General features: G+C 45.9%; 1 protein-coding gene and 1 long non-coding RNA gene across 3 annotated transcripts in view; one reads left to right on the top strand and one right to left on the bottom strand.

Moving 5' to 3' along the window:
* Positions 1–5,492: 5,492 nt before the first annotated feature.
* Positions 5,493–14,085, bottom strand: LOC115937971 (uncharacterized). 2 transcript variants are annotated; one of them, XR_004073178.2, is made up of 3 exons: positions 13,195–14,085; positions 8,525–8,651; positions 5,493–6,823 (listed from the first exon to the last, which is right to left on the bottom strand). It is a non-coding gene; the product is annotated as an uncharacterized LOC115937971 (long non-coding RNA). The 2 variants fall into 2 exon arrangements; XR_014145184.1 differs by having other exon boundaries at positions 5,493–8,651.
* Positions 14,086–15,091: 1,006 nt separating this feature from the next.
* ZDHHC4 (zDHHC palmitoyltransferase 4) overlaps positions 15,092–16,673 on the top strand; it is a 4,779-nt gene continuing 3,197 nt past the window's right edge. The window contains exons 1-3 of the mRNA XM_081822767.1: positions 15,092–15,216; positions 15,516–15,639; positions 16,470–16,543. Coding sequence (XP_081678893.1) covers positions 15,140–15,216; positions 15,516–15,639; positions 16,470–16,543 — 275 coding nt within the window. The 5' untranslated portion in view covers positions 15,092–15,139. The remainder of the gene's footprint in view (positions 15,217–15,515; positions 15,640–16,469; positions 16,544–16,673) is intronic.

Raw genomic sequence — 16,673 nt, 5'->3', positions numbered from 1 at the left:
TTTTTTTTAGTATCATTCCATTGTATGGATGTACCACAATTTCTTTATCCATTCACCTATTAAAGGACCTCTTGGTTGCTTCCAGTCTTGGGCAATCACGAATAAATTGCAGACAGGTTTTAGTGCAGATCTAACTTTCCAATCAGTTGGGTAAATATATAGTAAAATTGTTGTATCATGGTAAGACAAAGTTTAGCTTCCTCAAACTGTCAAACTGCTTCCAAAGTGGCTGCACCATTTTGCATCCTGCCAGCAACGAATGAGAGTTCCTGTTGCTCCACCATCCTTGTAGGCAACTGGTGTTGTAAAGGTTATTTTGGATTTTAGTGTGTATGTAGTGGTATCTAATTGATGTTTGCATTTTTTTTTTCCTAATGTTAAATGATGTTGAGCATCTTCTCATATGCTTATTTGCTCCTTGTGCATCTTCTTTGGTGAGGTACCTGTTCAGATATTTTGTCTATTAAAATTTTTGTTTGTAATTGTTGAGTTTTCAGAGGCTTTTTTACATGTGTATTTTGGATACAAGTCCTTTACCTGATGTGTGATTTATAAATATTTTCTCCCAGTAGGTAACTTCTCATTCTCTCAACAGTGCTATTCACAGAGCAGAGTTTTTAAATTCAATAAAGTCCAGTTTATTAGATTTGGGGGGGGGAATTATGCTTTTGGTGTTGTATCTAGAAACTCATTACCAAACCCAAGGTGGTATAGATTTCCTCCCAATTTTTTTCTTCTAGAAAATTCTGGAAAACATCCAGCCCTACCCTGGTGCTCTGTTAAGACTGTGTTGATCTGACTCCTCCATGAGAATAGGCTCCCCCTCCCTTAAATAATCCACAGAAATATGACCGTGAACATCTTAGAATGGATCCTGATTGTTAGGGGCTGAATTTGTCCCCTCGAGTCCACTGGTTGAATTTCTAGCCCCCAGAACCTCAAAATGGGACTGTATCTCCTTTCAAGGAGTGATGGAGTAAAAATGAGACTGTTAGGACGGGGCCTAATCCAACATGGTTGCTTCCCCTACGAGAAGAGGAAATTTGGACACAAAGAGACACCAAGGGATGTGCATTCACTTGAGAAAGACTGTGTGAGGACACAGTGAGAAGGTAGCCATCTACAAGCCTCAGGAGAACCCAACCCAACCCTGCCAACACCTTGATCCCAGACTTCCCACCTCCGGAACAGGGAGAAAATACATTTCTATTGTTTGAGCTACGCAGTCTGTGGTATTTTATTATGGTAGCCCTAGAAAACTAATGCACTGGCACAGTGAAATTTTATGAGTATGGCTAAAAGATTCTTTCATTCAGGATGTGTTGAGAGCTGGGTAAGTGGCCTTGGCCAAGGAGAGCCAGGGAGGGCAGAAAGGGATTGACTGAGAAAACCCAGACATAAGTTTAAAACTGGCTGGTGTCTTTTCTCCGTGCCAAGTCCTCCTGACACATCCAGCCACTCTGGACGGAGTGGAAAGAGTCCAAGCTGGGCATCAATATCTTGCAGTCATGTCATGTCCTACTACCCAAAGCCTCTGAGTATATCTGCATGGTGCCCTCAGGTGACAAAGGCAAGGGGGTAGGTGACAGCCTGCTGGAGGGATGGAGGGGTTGGTCCAGATGATTGTCCATACCCATGACAGGAGAACTGAAGTTGACCAATGACATAATGGCATTTTGAGGGCATTTTGATGACTGCCATGGGGCCAGGTTATGGCTTTCATCAGCAACTTGGATAGTGTATTAGTTAAGGTGATTAATGCTAGCTGCTGTAACAAACACTCTCCAATCTCAGTGGCTTCACACTGTAAAATTTCATTTATCAGCTACATCACAGTCCAGCACGCGTTGGATGGCTCTCCTGGGTTGGGGTGAGGGCTTCCTCCAGGAAAAGAGACGGGGTTCTTGATCCATGTCTTGCACTGACATCTTAAACACGCGGTCGCTTCTCCAGAAGTCCCTGCAGAAGGGGAGGAGATTGCCAGAGGATTGTGCAAGAATATTTTTTTTTTTTAAAGATTTTATTTATTTATATGACAGAGAGAGACACAGCGAGAGAGGGAACACAAGCAGCGGGAGTGGGAGAGGGAGAAGCAGGCTCCCCGCAGAGCAGGGAGCCCGATGTGGGACTCGATCCCAGGACCCTGAGATCATGACCTGAGCCGAAGGCAGTCGCTCAACCGACTGAGCCACCCAGGCGCCCTGTGCAAGAATATTTTAAAGGCCCGGTCCAGAAGTGACCTACATTTCGTCTGCTCACTTTTTCAATACCCAGAACGAACTTCAAAGGAGCCTGAGATGTATAGTCTTCCCCTGTGCCCAGGAAAAGGAGGTACTGTGGCAAACACCTGATGTTGTCTCTACCACAGATAAGGACACGAATTTTCCTACCGGGCCAGCAAAAGTCGGGACGCTGGGGAAGACGGTGGGTGGAGACTCAGCCCCCACAGTCAGGGATGTTGGTTGTGACAGTCATTTCAATCTAACAGGACAGGAGGACAGTTGGCTTAGCAACAAACAGGGCAAGAGTTGGGGGGTTTTCTTGACCATGGGTCTGGTGTGAATTAAGGAGGGGGCTTGGTGGGATTACTCTTCGAAGGGGAGGGTGGCGTGAAGAGCAGCTTTTGGGACAGTAAATCCCACGGCCACGCCATGGGGAGTGTTAGCAGTACAATGGTGATGAAACAGCCACCATGTCCAGATCCAGACAGGCCTGACTCTCTGCTCAGCCCTCGGCACAGGTCTTGGGACTGAAGTTGCAATGCAGAGCTGGTCTGTGAGCCACGTGCTAGCGGGAGCCCCTCCCAGCACCCTGCTTCCACGACAGAAGTGAGATCAGCCCTCGGAGCACCTCATCTTTCTTATGCTCATTTCCCTTTTGTACTGTTTTCCCTCTGGTCACATTAAAGTTATTTTATCTTGTTTTGTGTGTAAACCAGCTCCAGTCCTGCCTGGAATACAACAGGGAGATGTAAATAAATGGGGTGGCAAATAGTTTGTGATATTGAGAAGTTGCTCTTCTCATTCCTTTTATCCACGGCTCTTCCCCCATCATCAACGTCCTTGGTGGGGGAAGGGAGTTGTGAAAGGGCAGGTGCGGGGGGCGGGGCAGAGATTGAGCCCTGAAAAAGCCACCTTTCTATTTTTCAACCTCCTATGTAGACTTCAGTCTGTCTTTTGAAAAGACAAATGTCCGAAAGTCAAACTAGCTTTCTGGTGTCAAGTTGGGGATTTTGGAAAGGAAAAAATATTATTGCAAAAGCTTATGGTTTGCACTATAAACCAGAGAGTGGGACTGCTTGCACTGGGACTAAGAGCCTCTTGCATACCCAAAGAAGGGTCTGAGCGGTGGGCAAGGAGGGGAGACTCACGAGGGAGGCTTGGAGGAGCAGACTCACTGCCCCACTGGAACCTGGCTCACTGGAGCCAAGCTAAGTCCAGTTAGGGGAAAACAAAGAAGGTTGCATTCAGCACAGTGTGAACTCCTCTCAGCTGCGCAAGCTCCCCTCTTGGGGCCCCACCCCACTCTTGGGGAGCGCCATCAGAGTCAGGGGGATTAATGCCAGCTGCTGTGACAAACCACCTCACTGTTAGTGTGACAAACTGGGTATCCCAGACGCCTCCCCCCCGGTCCCCTTGCTTCGGACTAGTGTTCAGAACCGCTTCTGCCACCGCAGGCTCAGGGGTCCCCCTGCCCCAGGCTGCAGACTTTGTGGGCTATTGACGCTGCTAATTCTGGAGCTCCTGGTCAATGATGCGCCATCTGTATCAGGCTCTGAAGATGAGTTGCCCTGGTGGGTCACTGCCCCAGAGGAACCATCAGAAGCTGGTGGGCCGGTTCACTGTCAGTACTGATGATAGGATGAGGGGTTCTCCAGGGACATTTCGTGGAGCCCATGGCATGCTCATTCCAGGCCCCTCCTGTTCCAGCCTCCCTGAAGAGATTAGCAAACACTTCCTCTATTTGGCTTCCCTGGTGGCCCTCTTTCCTCATTCTCAAGGTGGGTTGGCCACCCTAACTTGGTCTTTGCCAGCTCCTCCTTTGCTTTGGGCCCGTGATATTGGAGAGCCTCTGCCTCTCCTCTCTTTACACCTTTTTGCTCATCCTAAGGAACTGCATCCGTTCTGGGTGACCTTGCAGCACTAGGGACTGCAGCTTTTGTGGCTAAAATTTCCTCCCCCTTCCTTTGAATATATATTTCCTTGACTCTACACCAGGAGCAGCTGCCAGGAAGGAATTTTATTAATAGATTTGCCTTTCTTCTGGAAACGAAGGACACCCACCACACACTCCTGCCATGTACTAAGCAGCTCGTGTTTTCACAGTGGCACTTTTCATTCATTCTGGGCTTCATCTAGTTTGGGGGGGCACTTTTAACATATTCCTATCATTCCAGATACAACAACTTATTAGATGCCCACGTACTGAGTGCCTACCCAGCATCCATACGCCTTTCTAGGATTACCAGGTCTGCATCTGGAATCTTCCTCTCCCCTGAGCAGCAGCTCCTCGTTCAGGAGAAACTGATCCCCCTCGAAGCTTTGGCAGGAGAGCCTCACTTAACTCACTAAATGGTGCATTCTGTTCCCCTGGCCCTGTCATTGGTTCAGGAGGGAGCCCGTGACTCAGGTTGGACAGAGTGAATTTCAGCACTCCTACTGGGAATGCCAGGGCAAACCTCCCCATTCCCCTCTCATTGGAAGTGATTGTGGAAGCATGAAGCCCCAGGGGTGGCTGGCAGCCATCCCACCACCAGGAGGAAAGCTGGTCTGGGGAACGAGGCTGATACTTGGGTGGCAGAGTGAGGTACAAAAAGAACCTTTGTCTTTGATGATGCCATTGAGCTGCTGATTCAAACCATTTCTGAAGCCTGCCCCATCTCTGAACATGACAGTGGCAGAGGCCAGGAAGTCTCCTTTGTCATTTGATCCAGTTTGAGGTGGGCTTACTATTACTTGCAACATAGAGAACTTTGATACCTCAAACCTCTTTTGCCAGAAATACTTCCCCCTTTGTTCTTCTGTATGGATCCTATTTGTTAACTATAATACTAGTGGCCAAAATTGATCCAATGCGTTTTACATGCCTGCCTTATCTCATTTAATCTTCATGACAACGCTTTGAGGTAGCTTCTGTTATGTGATGAGGAAATTGAGGCTCAGAGAGGTTAAGTAACTAGCCTAAAACCACACAGCTAGAAGAGATGGATCCTGGACTGAAATTCAGGAAGCCTGATTCCTGAGAGCTCATACTCTTAACCCCTACACGACTTCCCATCTAATATTCTCATTCTGAATTTCCTCCTGGAATGACACTCATGTCTGTGCTTCAGAGAGTCCAGTATCAGTCCCAATTCACTTAGTGTCCAGAGTGACTCTGGGACACTAACTGATGTAGGCAGGCTGGATCCGAGGACCCAGAGGGGGTCCCGAAGGACCAGCCAAGAGAGTCCTTGGCTTTGTGCAGGATAGAAATCAAATGCAAGCCAGGAGGAAGTGAGAGCAGAGTTTATTGAAGTTACAGAGAGAGCAGATACAGACAGAGCATCTTGGACACTTGGAATGGAAAAGGAACATGAGTCTCATCATTACTTGCAGCCTGGGGTTTTTACTGAGCATGGTGGTCTGGCATATGTGTCCTCTCAGGCATCCAGGAACAGGTCAAAACAAGGAGGAGTGCTCCGGTGTCCTCTATAAGTCACTTGTGCCCTGGAGCTAGGGGTCTTGGTGTCAAGGGGTCTGCAGTCAGCAGTCTTGGAAAATGTACAGAATGACCTCACCCGGTCACTTCATAGGTGTTATCTGTTGTGCTGGAAGACTCCAAAGGAATAAATTAACTCCTTGACCTTTATAAGAAGGACATATATCATCGGTACTATAAGCCATGTGTAGGACAGGAGTGCAGCTCCTAGCAAGAATAGGAGCAGGAAAAGGAGCAAAAAAGCAGTTTTTTTCCAGTTTCCCTGCCTCATTACCACGAAGTGCCATTCATTTCTTCCCCACAGCTCTGAGAAAGCATTCACAATATTGTCCCTTGTCCTTCTCTACCCTCTTTCTGTGTGGCTTACAAATAAACAAGTGGAGCACAAATTGTATACTTTATATGGAGGGGCCATCCTCCATCAGCCCACCTGTAATTTCTTGCTTGTCTGCCTTTTCTCCAGGTTCTCAGGTGGCTTCTCTTTTCTGAAAATGTCTCAGTGGTTGTCCTGAGACAATTCAGCCCCAACTCAATGTCCAGGGCTGGATGCTCCTTTTGCTCAGCACTGCTAGCCGAGGGATGGCCAGATTCCAATTGTGAGACTAATTCTTGGTCTCAACCAAGACAGAAAACTAGAATCTCAATTGAGAGGCATTAAGATGGTGGCTGAAGATGGGATCTCCAGATTTAGCAAATAAAAATACAAGACACCCAGTTAAATTTGAATTTTAGATAAACAAGAGATAATTTTTGAGTATATGTAGTTTATCCCCTCATTCGAGAGATACCACAACCGATGGTGAATTGCAGTATTGGTGACCGGAGTAACAGAGCATTTGGGTGAGGAGAGCTGAGCAGCGTACCAGGTCAAGACCAGCTCAGAAGTGATCAGGAAATGGAGGTTCTGCCCTGACAACCCCCTTTAACCTGGTAGCTGAACACAGTTGCTTTAAGGGGCAGTAATCAAGGCAGTAAAGGCCAAGTGGAAATTCCAAAGTATAAGCTACATTGTGCTCCAAGCTGGCCAATGGTGCAACACACAGCCCCAGGGGTTGGCCGGAGGACTCCGTGTCTTGGTGATGTCCAGGATATCGATTTCCTCTGGGTAGATTTCATCCTTTTCCTTGCATTCATGCAACATATTTTTATTGAGCATCTATTATGAGCTAGGCACTAAAATAGTTGCTACTGATACAACAGTAAGCAAATACAGACCTGATCCTTGCCTTCCAACAAAAATACTTGTGTTACGGGGCGCCTGGGTGGCTCAGTCAGTTAGGCGACCGCCTTCGGCCCAGGTCATGATCCTGGAGTCCCGGGATTGAGTCCCGCATCGGGCTCCCTGCTCGGCGGGGAGTCTGCTTCTCCCTCTGACCCTCCCCCCTCTCATGCTCTGTCTCATTCTCTCTCTCAAATAAATAAATAAAAATCTTTAAAATAAAAATAAATAAATAAATAAACTTGTGTTCTTCTTGGGGCACCTGGGCGGCTGAGTCATTAAGCGTCTGCCTTCGGCTCAGGTCATGATCCTAGGGTCCTGGGATTGAGCCCCGCATCGGGCTCCCTGCTCAGCGGGAGGCCTGCTTCTCCCTCTCCCACTCCCCCTGCTTGTGTTCCCTCTCTTGCTTTCTGTCAAATAAATAAGTAAAATCTTAAAAAAAAAAATAACTTTTCTTCTTTCTTCCTCCATTGTAAAACTCCTCCTGACCAATAAATCACGGATTGTAAACAAGCCTCCTGGGCTGTTTGTTGCAAGGGAAGCTATGAAGTCCTGTATCCCATTTCCTTATAGAGCCTCAGTCATTCCCTTGGGGACAGGAGATCATGGTATAAAAGGTGGTTGATCCTGTCAACCGATCTTGCAGCAGGTAAAAAGCTGATAGGACAGGTCCAGTTTCAGGGGCTGACGGGAGGGTTTAGGGACGCTCCAAGGAGAGATTCTTTGCCACGAGTTTCACAGGAGATACCATCCTTCCTATCACTTTTGAATTCAGCGTTAGATCTTAGGCTCAAGTAGGGTTTTCTTCTATGCTATTTATAAAATGTAAGTGTCAAGGTTCATGCTTGGAGGTTTTGAAGAACAGAGGGGGGGAGTAAAATGCCAGAAACACATGAATTTCAGGAACTGACAAACCACCAGGAGATTTATCCTGAGAAAGTAATTCAACTGAAAAAAAAACTAAAAGCTCTGAATATGTTACTTGCAAAACTATCTATAGTACTAAAAAGTAGGAAATCATACAAATGTCCAACAGTAATATTGAGTTCATTATATTGCATCCCTGGATAATGGTTAAAACTAGATAGAGGAAAAGCACTTATGACAAACTAAAAGGAGCAAAACTCAAAAATTGTCTAGATGCTACGATTATATCTATGTAAACCATTTAAATGAATACATAAAATTCATGTTTTTATATGTTTATAGAAATGCACAGTAATAAAGTAGCACTTAAGATAGCAAAATATAGCCTTTTCCTTTGCTGTTATTTATATATTTCTATAAAGTGTAAAAGGAGTTTAAAAAGAAAAATATAAGGTGGGGGAAGAAGAGCTGAGTGACTACATATTTCTGTTAGGATTAGGATATTTTAAGTTGCAAGTTACAGAAGATGTAACTCCACATGGTTTTAAAAAATAAAGGGGACTGGCGTGCCTGGGTGGCTCAGTCAGTTAAGCATCCAACTCTTGATTTCAGCTCAGGTGCCTTGGCAGAGTCTGCTTGGGATTCTCTCTCCCCCTCTCCACTACCCCACCTCCTGCTCGTGCTCTCTCTAAAATAAATATAAAATCTTAAAGAAAATAAAGGGCACTTTTGGCTCACCTGTGAAGTCCAGAGGTGGTGTGAGCTTCAGGTACAGTTTGCTCAGGGCTCTGACTTCATTTCTCTGTGCCTCTCTCAGGTCTGCCCTCCCCAGTGCGTAGGCTTCATCCTTGGACTGGCTTTCCTCCTAGTCCCAAGATAAGAGAAGTGAAGTTACAGGCTTCCTCTTTAATATCTTTATTCAATCTAGAGGAGAGGAGGCACCATTGAACGGGAATCCTAGCTTCATTCTAACTGGGTCCCTTGCATTTCAGAGGCTGGCTTTTGTTTTGAAAAATTATTGTGATAAGGAAGGACAGGATTATCCTGATTGGCTGATACCAATTAAGTCCCACCCCTAGAGCTGGGGGTAGTTCAATCCTACCCTAAGAGCACAGTAAGGAGGTGTGTGGCTTACATGTTGAGTAGGAAACCTCAGTGTCCATTGAACCATGTATGTGCACAAGAGAGTCATGACAAGCTGGGATGTGAGTTAGAAGGCAGTTGAGAATTTGATAAATACATCATGCCTTGGCTACATACTTTAAGTGTCCCCCTTCCCTTTTTTATTTTTTTTAAATATTTTATTTATTTATTTGACAGAGAGAGACATAGCGAGAGCAGGAACACAAGCAGGGGGGGTGGGGGAGGGAGAAGCAGGCTTCACGCTGAGCAAGGAGCCCGATGCGGCGCTTGATCCCAGGACCCTGGGATCATGACCTGAGCCGAAGGCAGACTCCCAACGACTGAGCCACCCAGGTGCCCCCCACCTTCTGAAATGATCTCAGCCATCACAGGGAGAAATTCCAGATGAATTAAAGATAAAAGTATAAATCAACTAGAAGAAAATATTGGAGAATATATTTGTGAATTTGTGTGTATCTGTGTGTGTAATTTTGGAGTAAAGAATACCTTTTTAAGTAAGATTTTTTTAAAGGCCACAAAAGAAAAGGCTGATAAATGTATTTCAGAATTTAAAATCTCTGTATGACAAAGACACCATGAGCCAAGTTAACAGATATGTAATGTATGGAAGAAAATATCTGGAATTCATGTCAGAGACAAAGGATTAATATTCAGAATGTGATAGAGAATATCTATTTCTACCTTTTAGTAATAACAACCTACCAAGTGTTAGCTGAACACAGGGCAACACAGCCAGAGGCTACATTTCCCGGCTCCCCTTTGGCCATGTGACTAAGGTTCTGCAGGTGGGATCTGAGCAGGAAAAGCTAAGTACAACCTACAAGTTCCATTTTCAAGGGTAAACAGCCTTTCTTTCCTTTCCTTCTTTCCGCTTTCTCAGCGGCTCGAAGGTATTGACCTTGGGGCAAGGATACCATCCTAGTGTTGTGACTCCAAACTGTGCACAAAGTGCCCGGGTGCGCTGCAGAGAACTCAGAGGGGAGCAGTGGGATATCTTAACAGTTTGAGGAAATGAAGCTACATCTGTGTCATACATGGCATGATAGCTTGAACTAGTTCACATTTTCAACGTGAGATCACTAAATTCCTGACAGCACATCTTTGAGAGGATGTATTTAGGAAGCAATTGCCACTGGAATATCTAGGTTGAGCAAGAAATGAGAATGTTGTTTCCAATCTGATTTTAAAGTTTGATAAATTGTGCCAAGGGTGCTAAGTTGTTAGGGCATAAATATTTATGAAACTGTTTAGAGCTCCTTATTTAATAGAAGGGATTGTTATTCTTTTGGCCGAGGAGCTGTGAAAAAATTTCTAAGACACGTAAGGGTGCTGTGTACAGAGAAAGTTTGGGAATTTGTGCCTAGTGGTGGAGAACAAGATAGGAAGAATCTGGGTCCTCATGTGATCTTGTGGATCTCCTGGAACAGAACTGCCTACTGCTGCTGGACTGCCAACTACCTCTGGACTATAGACTTCTTTCCTATCAAAGCCATCATGTTTGGGGATCTCTCTGTTACAACAGCATACAGACAAGGTAGGTGTTCTGCCTATATCCCCACAGCCCACCAGAGAGGTTACCTGTACATGCTGATGGTTTCCTGACTCTGCCTGAGACGGTTCTCCGCTTGGGGCTGGGCTGGCCTCTGTGTGGGCAGGCCAGAAAGACCAGGGAGTTACTGCCCCAGAAGTGGTTGGGCGAAGACCCCTGCTGCGTTGTCTCTCAGTGGAACAATTCTGAGGCATAGTCTATGGAGCCTCTCAGAGGATCCCTGGTGGGACTGAGCCCCAAACGGCCACCTATAATCATCAACATCTGCTTTCTTGGCTTTCTACTCTTCTCTCACTTTCCCAATCCCTCACCCTGTTTCCTGGGAATATCTCCAAAAACAAGCTATTTATACCAAATCCTTGTCTTGGAGTTTGCTTTTTTTGGGGGGGGGTACCTAAACTAAGAGAAGCAGCTAGTCCGTACCTTAACAAATACATAAAATATGTAAGTAAGTACTGGAAAGCAGCAAGAAAATGGTAAACAACTCAAATAAAAACGGCAAAGGATAATTGTAAGCAACTCACAATAGAGGAAAGATAATTGGCCAATAAACACATAAGATGTTCATCACTAGGAACTGGCCAGTGGTAATTAAGATAGCCCAGCACAGTAATTGAGAACACCAACTGAGTCTTAGTCCAGTGGTCTGAGTTTGAATCATGGCTCTAATACTTTCTAGCTCTATGTCCCTAGGAAAATTATATAACTTCTCTGTGCCTCTATTTCCTCATCTATAAAAGTGGTATAATAATAATAATAATACTTCTCTCACTGAGTTCCTATAAAGATTAAATGATAAATACTTAAAAATTTTTTAAGTGCTGGGCGCCTAGGTGGCTCAGTTGGTTAAGCGACTGCCTTCAGCTCAGGTCATGATCCTGGAGTCCCTGGATCGAGTCCCACATCGGGCTCCCTGCTCGGCAGGGAGTCTGCTTCTCCCTCTGACCCTCCCCCCTCTCATGTGTTCTCTCTCATTCTCTCTCTCTCAAATAAATAAATAAAATCTTAAAAAAAAAGAATCTGTTAAAAAAAAATTTTTTTTAAGTGCTTAGAACAGTACCTGGAACACAGGTATCACTATGTAAATGTCTGTTAAGCAAATAAATAAATAAAATGTCATTTCATCCATCAGAATGGTAAATACTAAAGGAACTGATTTATTAAATGTTGGCAAGGGTTTGGAGAGACAGACTCGCTCAGATATTTGTGGCTGAAGAGCAATTTAATAGTATTTATTAAAATTAAAATGCCTATATGTTCTTTGGCTCGGGAATTCTATGTCATGTGGCTGCCCTAGAAAAATACACCTACTTGTGTGTAATGAACCTCATTCAGGTATTTCCACTGCAGCATTGTTTGTAATAGCAAAAACTGGAATGAACTTAAATGTTGAGCAATAGAACAGTAACAATGCAAACTGGGCCCTTGGGCTAAATCTGTCCTGCAGGTATGTTCTGCTTAGTCTGAACAGTGTTTTAAAATCCTGGATTAGGGGCGCCGGGGTGGCTCAGTTGTTAAGCGTCTGCCTTCGGCTCAGGTCATGATCCCAGGGTCCTGGGATCAAGCCCCGCATCGGGCTCCCTGCTCCGCGGGAAGCCTGCCTCTCCCTCTCCCACTCCCCCTGCTTGTGTTCCCTCTCTCGCTGTGTCTCTGTCAAATAAATAAAATCTTTAAAAAATTAAATTAAATTAAGAATCCTGGATTAGTTGCCAACATTACAAAAATTAGATTTACGTTATAAAAATCCAGATTTTCAAATACTCTTAAAACACTGGGATTCAAAGGGTGCCTGGGTGGCTCAGTTGGTTGAGTGTCCCTCTCTTGGTTTCAGCTCAGGTCATGATCTCGGGGCCCCGCGTCGGGTTCTATCAGCTTGAAGTATGCTTGAGATTCTCTCTCTCCCTCTGCCTCTCCCCTCACTTGCTCTTTCTCTGTCTCTAAAATAAAATCTTTAAAAAAAACACAAAAAACACTGGAATTCAAGTTAACAATCCTGTGGTCTGCGGAAATAGCTATTTCTGCCCACAACAAGATACATCTGCTCCACGTTGTCACTTTACTTACTACCTGCAGAGCCCCTGTAGGCAGTGGAATGTGGGGCCCTGGCAGATGAGCTGTGGCTCAGCTATGTAATGAAATGTCTATAATGAGGTAAAAACAATATAGTAGATACACATGTGGAAAGATCACCAAGACTGAAAAAGAAAAAAACAAAAAAGGAAGATGGAGGACCACTATGTATGATGCCATTTCTGCAAACAACAACAAATTATATATTTGTATATATACACTAGAATGTAAACTATAAAGTTCAGGAATTTTTCTGTTTTATTGCTGTATTCCCCGTGCCTAGAATAGTGCCTGGCATACACTGGGTACTCAGTATATATTTGTTGAATATTTATGAATAAATGTATAAAAGAATTTTGGAAGGACACATAGTAAATAAGTGATTAATTTTGTCAAGGGACTGGGATTTGGGGATGGTGTCCAAGGAACTGTTTTGTATAATTTGATTTTTTTTTTTTACAAGAACAGTGTTGTAGTACTTGTGTACATTTAAAAACAATTAGACAACCCAGCACAAAATGCCATAGGTGATCAAACCCAGATTCAAAGTTAAGTCTCAACTGAAACCATCCGGAGAAAAATGAATGGGGATAAAAATAAAGTTCTGCATTTATGAGCCAAAAAAAAGTAACCCAAAATACTTAACCATCAGCTCAGAATTAATCAGCAGGGTGATGAGTCAGCTGGAGACACTGATGTGATCCAGCCCACTCTGGATGTGGGATGAGGTTCCATCCATAACCACAGTCTTCCCTGGTGGCCTCACAGCTTCTGATTTCAGGCTTTTGTTTTTTCAATTCTGTGTCCACGAGTTCATGAAGGCTTTGCACACCATGTACCAGAAGGCGCCCAGCTTGTAAGTTTCTTAAAAAGGAAAAAGAGAAGGAATCAAGAAGCTGGGGTAGGTCGCAAAGACAAAAAAAGAGAAGAGCTTGAAAGCCAGTGTTTGGAGATCAGACGGTTCCCCTCAAAGGGAAGACAAGCCTGATAGATTTTCAGAGGCATCAAGAATAGACTGGTCTCCGCGGATTCAGAGGTGTTCGGAGCAAAGGAACACCCCACAGGGGACTTCTCAATGCTATGTTTGGAAGCAGCTCTTCTCACCCCAGGTTCAACTATCATTAAACAGCCTTCCTTCTTATCCTCCAGGTTTGGAGTCAAGCAATTGTCACTGTTCCCAGGGGCGGGATGTTCAGAGCTGTTCCGAGACAGCAGGAGCAAAGACACTGGAACGGGTCGGACGGATCCCAACTGTGTGGTTAGCAGAAAGCAAAGCAAGTCCTGCCCATCGCGAAGATTCAGTATAGGAGCCCCAAGTGTCCCGCCATGGGCCAGCCGGGCTCCCCGCTTGGCTCGGCCCGCTTTACAACGCCCGCACTGACTTAGGACGGTCTTTTTGTAAGATTTTCTGGCAACTGTGCTGCAAGGCTCGATTTTCGGCCCCCAGACCAGACCACCCCTTCTGAAGCGGCCAAGGCGCGGAGCCAGAGACACCAGCAGAGCGCGACCACCAGCCGCGAGCCCCGCCCCCAGCTGCCGCCCGCCCTTCCGCCCGCCCTTTCCGCCGGAAGCCGGCCTGGCTGCCAGCGTCGCGTGCTATCGTCACAGGCCCGCCGGAAGTCTAAAGAAGCGCCCTGAAGGCGCCGCCTCGGAGCGGCCGGCGGTTGGCCATCCCGACGGTAAGGCCGCCTCCGAGGGGTTTTTTTTGGCACCCACTGGCCCAGGGGCGTCTGTCTCCTTGTCTGATCCGCCCTTCCACCTTGCGTGTGTGTGTGTGTGGGGGGGGGGGTGTCGCAGCCCCACCTCCACCCCGCCGGGTGCTCAGGCACCCCCCGTATCCCCTCTGCGCCTTCTGCACCCCGTCCCCCACCCAGGGTCCCGGCCCCCGGGGAAAGCTCCGGCGAGGCCCATCCGCCGGGACCCTCAGATGGTGTGGCCTCGGATAAGCCTTTCTTTCTGGTGGCCAGCGTGGGCACCTCAGGGATTAGTGATAGGAACTGGGACCCCAGGCTCCTGGCTTAATCTTCCCCGTTAGCTTTTCCTCCCGAAATCCTATAACCCCGTTCACCCCGCGGGATCTCAGCATCCCCCAACTTTCAAATTATTTTTCACAATTTATACCGCCCCTGACTCCCACCCTGTTTTATTGTATGAGTGTTTTATCGATGTCTCTGCAGCCAGATCCAGCCTTCTAGAAGAACCATGCCTCCTGCAGCTTTGGGAGGCACCCGATGTGCCAGGCACACGCCGCTGCACAGGAGGAGATGCCGTTTGAATTCTCCGTGAATGTTGGGAGGAGGAATGCCCGAGCTGCCGGTAGAAAATTATCCAAACGAGAAATACGTAGGCTGGGGACCCTGAATCACCTCGTGAGAATTGCTGCTCTTTGTTTCCTCTGTCTTATCTCGTGAATAGTTTGTAGTTTGGTTATCTCAGTTGGAAGTCCGGCCCGGAATCCTATCTGCCAAGGCCAAAAGTAACCGTTTCCAGTTAATACAGACCTGTGTGTTGACTCTGATCCCCGTGGGTGATCCACGATTGTTGTGGGAGTGAGTCCCTCCCCCCCCCGCCCCCCCCACTGCCTCTGGGGGATGCTTGTTCCAGTAGCATTGTCAGCAGATTCTTTTGGGTACATTCTGTATCAGTATCTACCGGGGTTTATATTTAAGTAAGTACAAAGATGATTTGTTGCTGGTGGGAGGGAAGATGTATGCATTTTGCGTATTTTCCATTTTAAATTTTTGGAATTTGCAGGCAGGAGATGCCCTAAATAAATCACAGTGGTTTGATTAGGAAACTCTTGAGGGAGAGAACTCAGGACCATCTGGGAGGCCTCAGTGCAAAGCAGTGTGTGCATAAGGGCTGATGAATTCTGTTTGGGGAGCTGTTTATGGAGTTGATGTCTGAGAATACGCACCATGTAACACATCCCTCAGTAGTAGTCACACTCTTTCTGTTTCTTTGTAGCACCAGGATGGACTTCTTGGTTCTCTTCTTGTTCTACCTGGCTTTGGTGCTCATTGGTGTTGTTATGATATGCATCTGCTCAAAAACCCATTACCTGAAAGGCCTGGTCAGAGGGGGAGCACAGGTAATGATGCTTAGAGACCACTGGGTTTTGACTACCACCAGTCTAAAAGGCTCATCAGTTCCCTGACGGAACAAAAAAGAGATGCCATTTTTATTATTTGTTCACTTCTTTCGTTTATGGTAGTTATGGTACATTCAGAAGTCTCTGTTTTTTGTTAATGTTGAAAGTAATCTTGTGATTTGCTTTGAGAGAAGATAACATTCTCAAGGTTGGCTATTTTTTCTTTGAATTTGATGCCTGTACTTGGGCCTGGATGAAAATATTTCACAGAAATATTTAAAGAGTGGCAATATTACATGCATTTCTATAAAAAGAGATATATCCTGTTACCTCAGTGTCTGCCTGGAGGGGCCTGATGGGTGGAACGGGGGGCTGTATGACTAGGGAGCTGAACATCAGGCTGCCCACACTCCTTCAGGGGTCAAAGTGAGCAGAATTGGGGTCAGCAGCCTTTGGGAAGGGGTGGACTTGGGAGTGACCTGGGCTAATGCCCAGTGATTGCAGATGGACTCTGGAACCTAGGATTGAACCCAAGGCAGGGAAAGGAGTGGAGTTCACATTAACATTACCTAATCCAGCCCCTCTGCTCTCCTCCCTTTGCCTGAAGACCCTGACATGGTGCTTTCTTTGGAGCTAGGGTGGAAAGGGAGGAGCTGGTATCAAAGGAAGACTAGTTGAGGGAAACCCTGCATTTTATTCTCTCTTAAATCTCTTCTCTGCCCGTATGCAGAAACACAAATCCCCAGGATCGCCAGCTAAAGTGAAGCATCTAATTTGTTTGGGAGTGGGGGGAATGAGAAATGACATTGAATCCTTCTCTTTTGTTTTAGATAATTTCCTATATAATTCCAGAATGCCTTCAGAGAGCAGTGCTAAAATTGCTTCATTATCTCTTCCATACACGGTATTTATATTTCAGAGTTTAAATACTATCTTCTTTTCGGGGCGTCCGGGGTGGCTCAGTCGGTTAAGTGACCAAACTCTTGGTTTCGGCTCAGGTTGTGATTTCAGGGTCATGAGATTGACTCCCAAGT

This window comes from Leptonychotes weddellii, chromosome 5 (genome assembly GCF_054177405.1).
Source record: "Leptonychotes weddellii isolate Sample4059 chromosome 5, ASM5417740v2, whole genome shotgun sequence".
Taxonomy (NCBI): Eukaryota; Metazoa; Chordata; class Mammalia; order Carnivora; family Phocidae; genus Leptonychotes; species Leptonychotes weddellii.
Note: the sequence above shows the minus strand (reverse complement) of the source record. Positions and strands in the feature narration are given on the sequence as shown.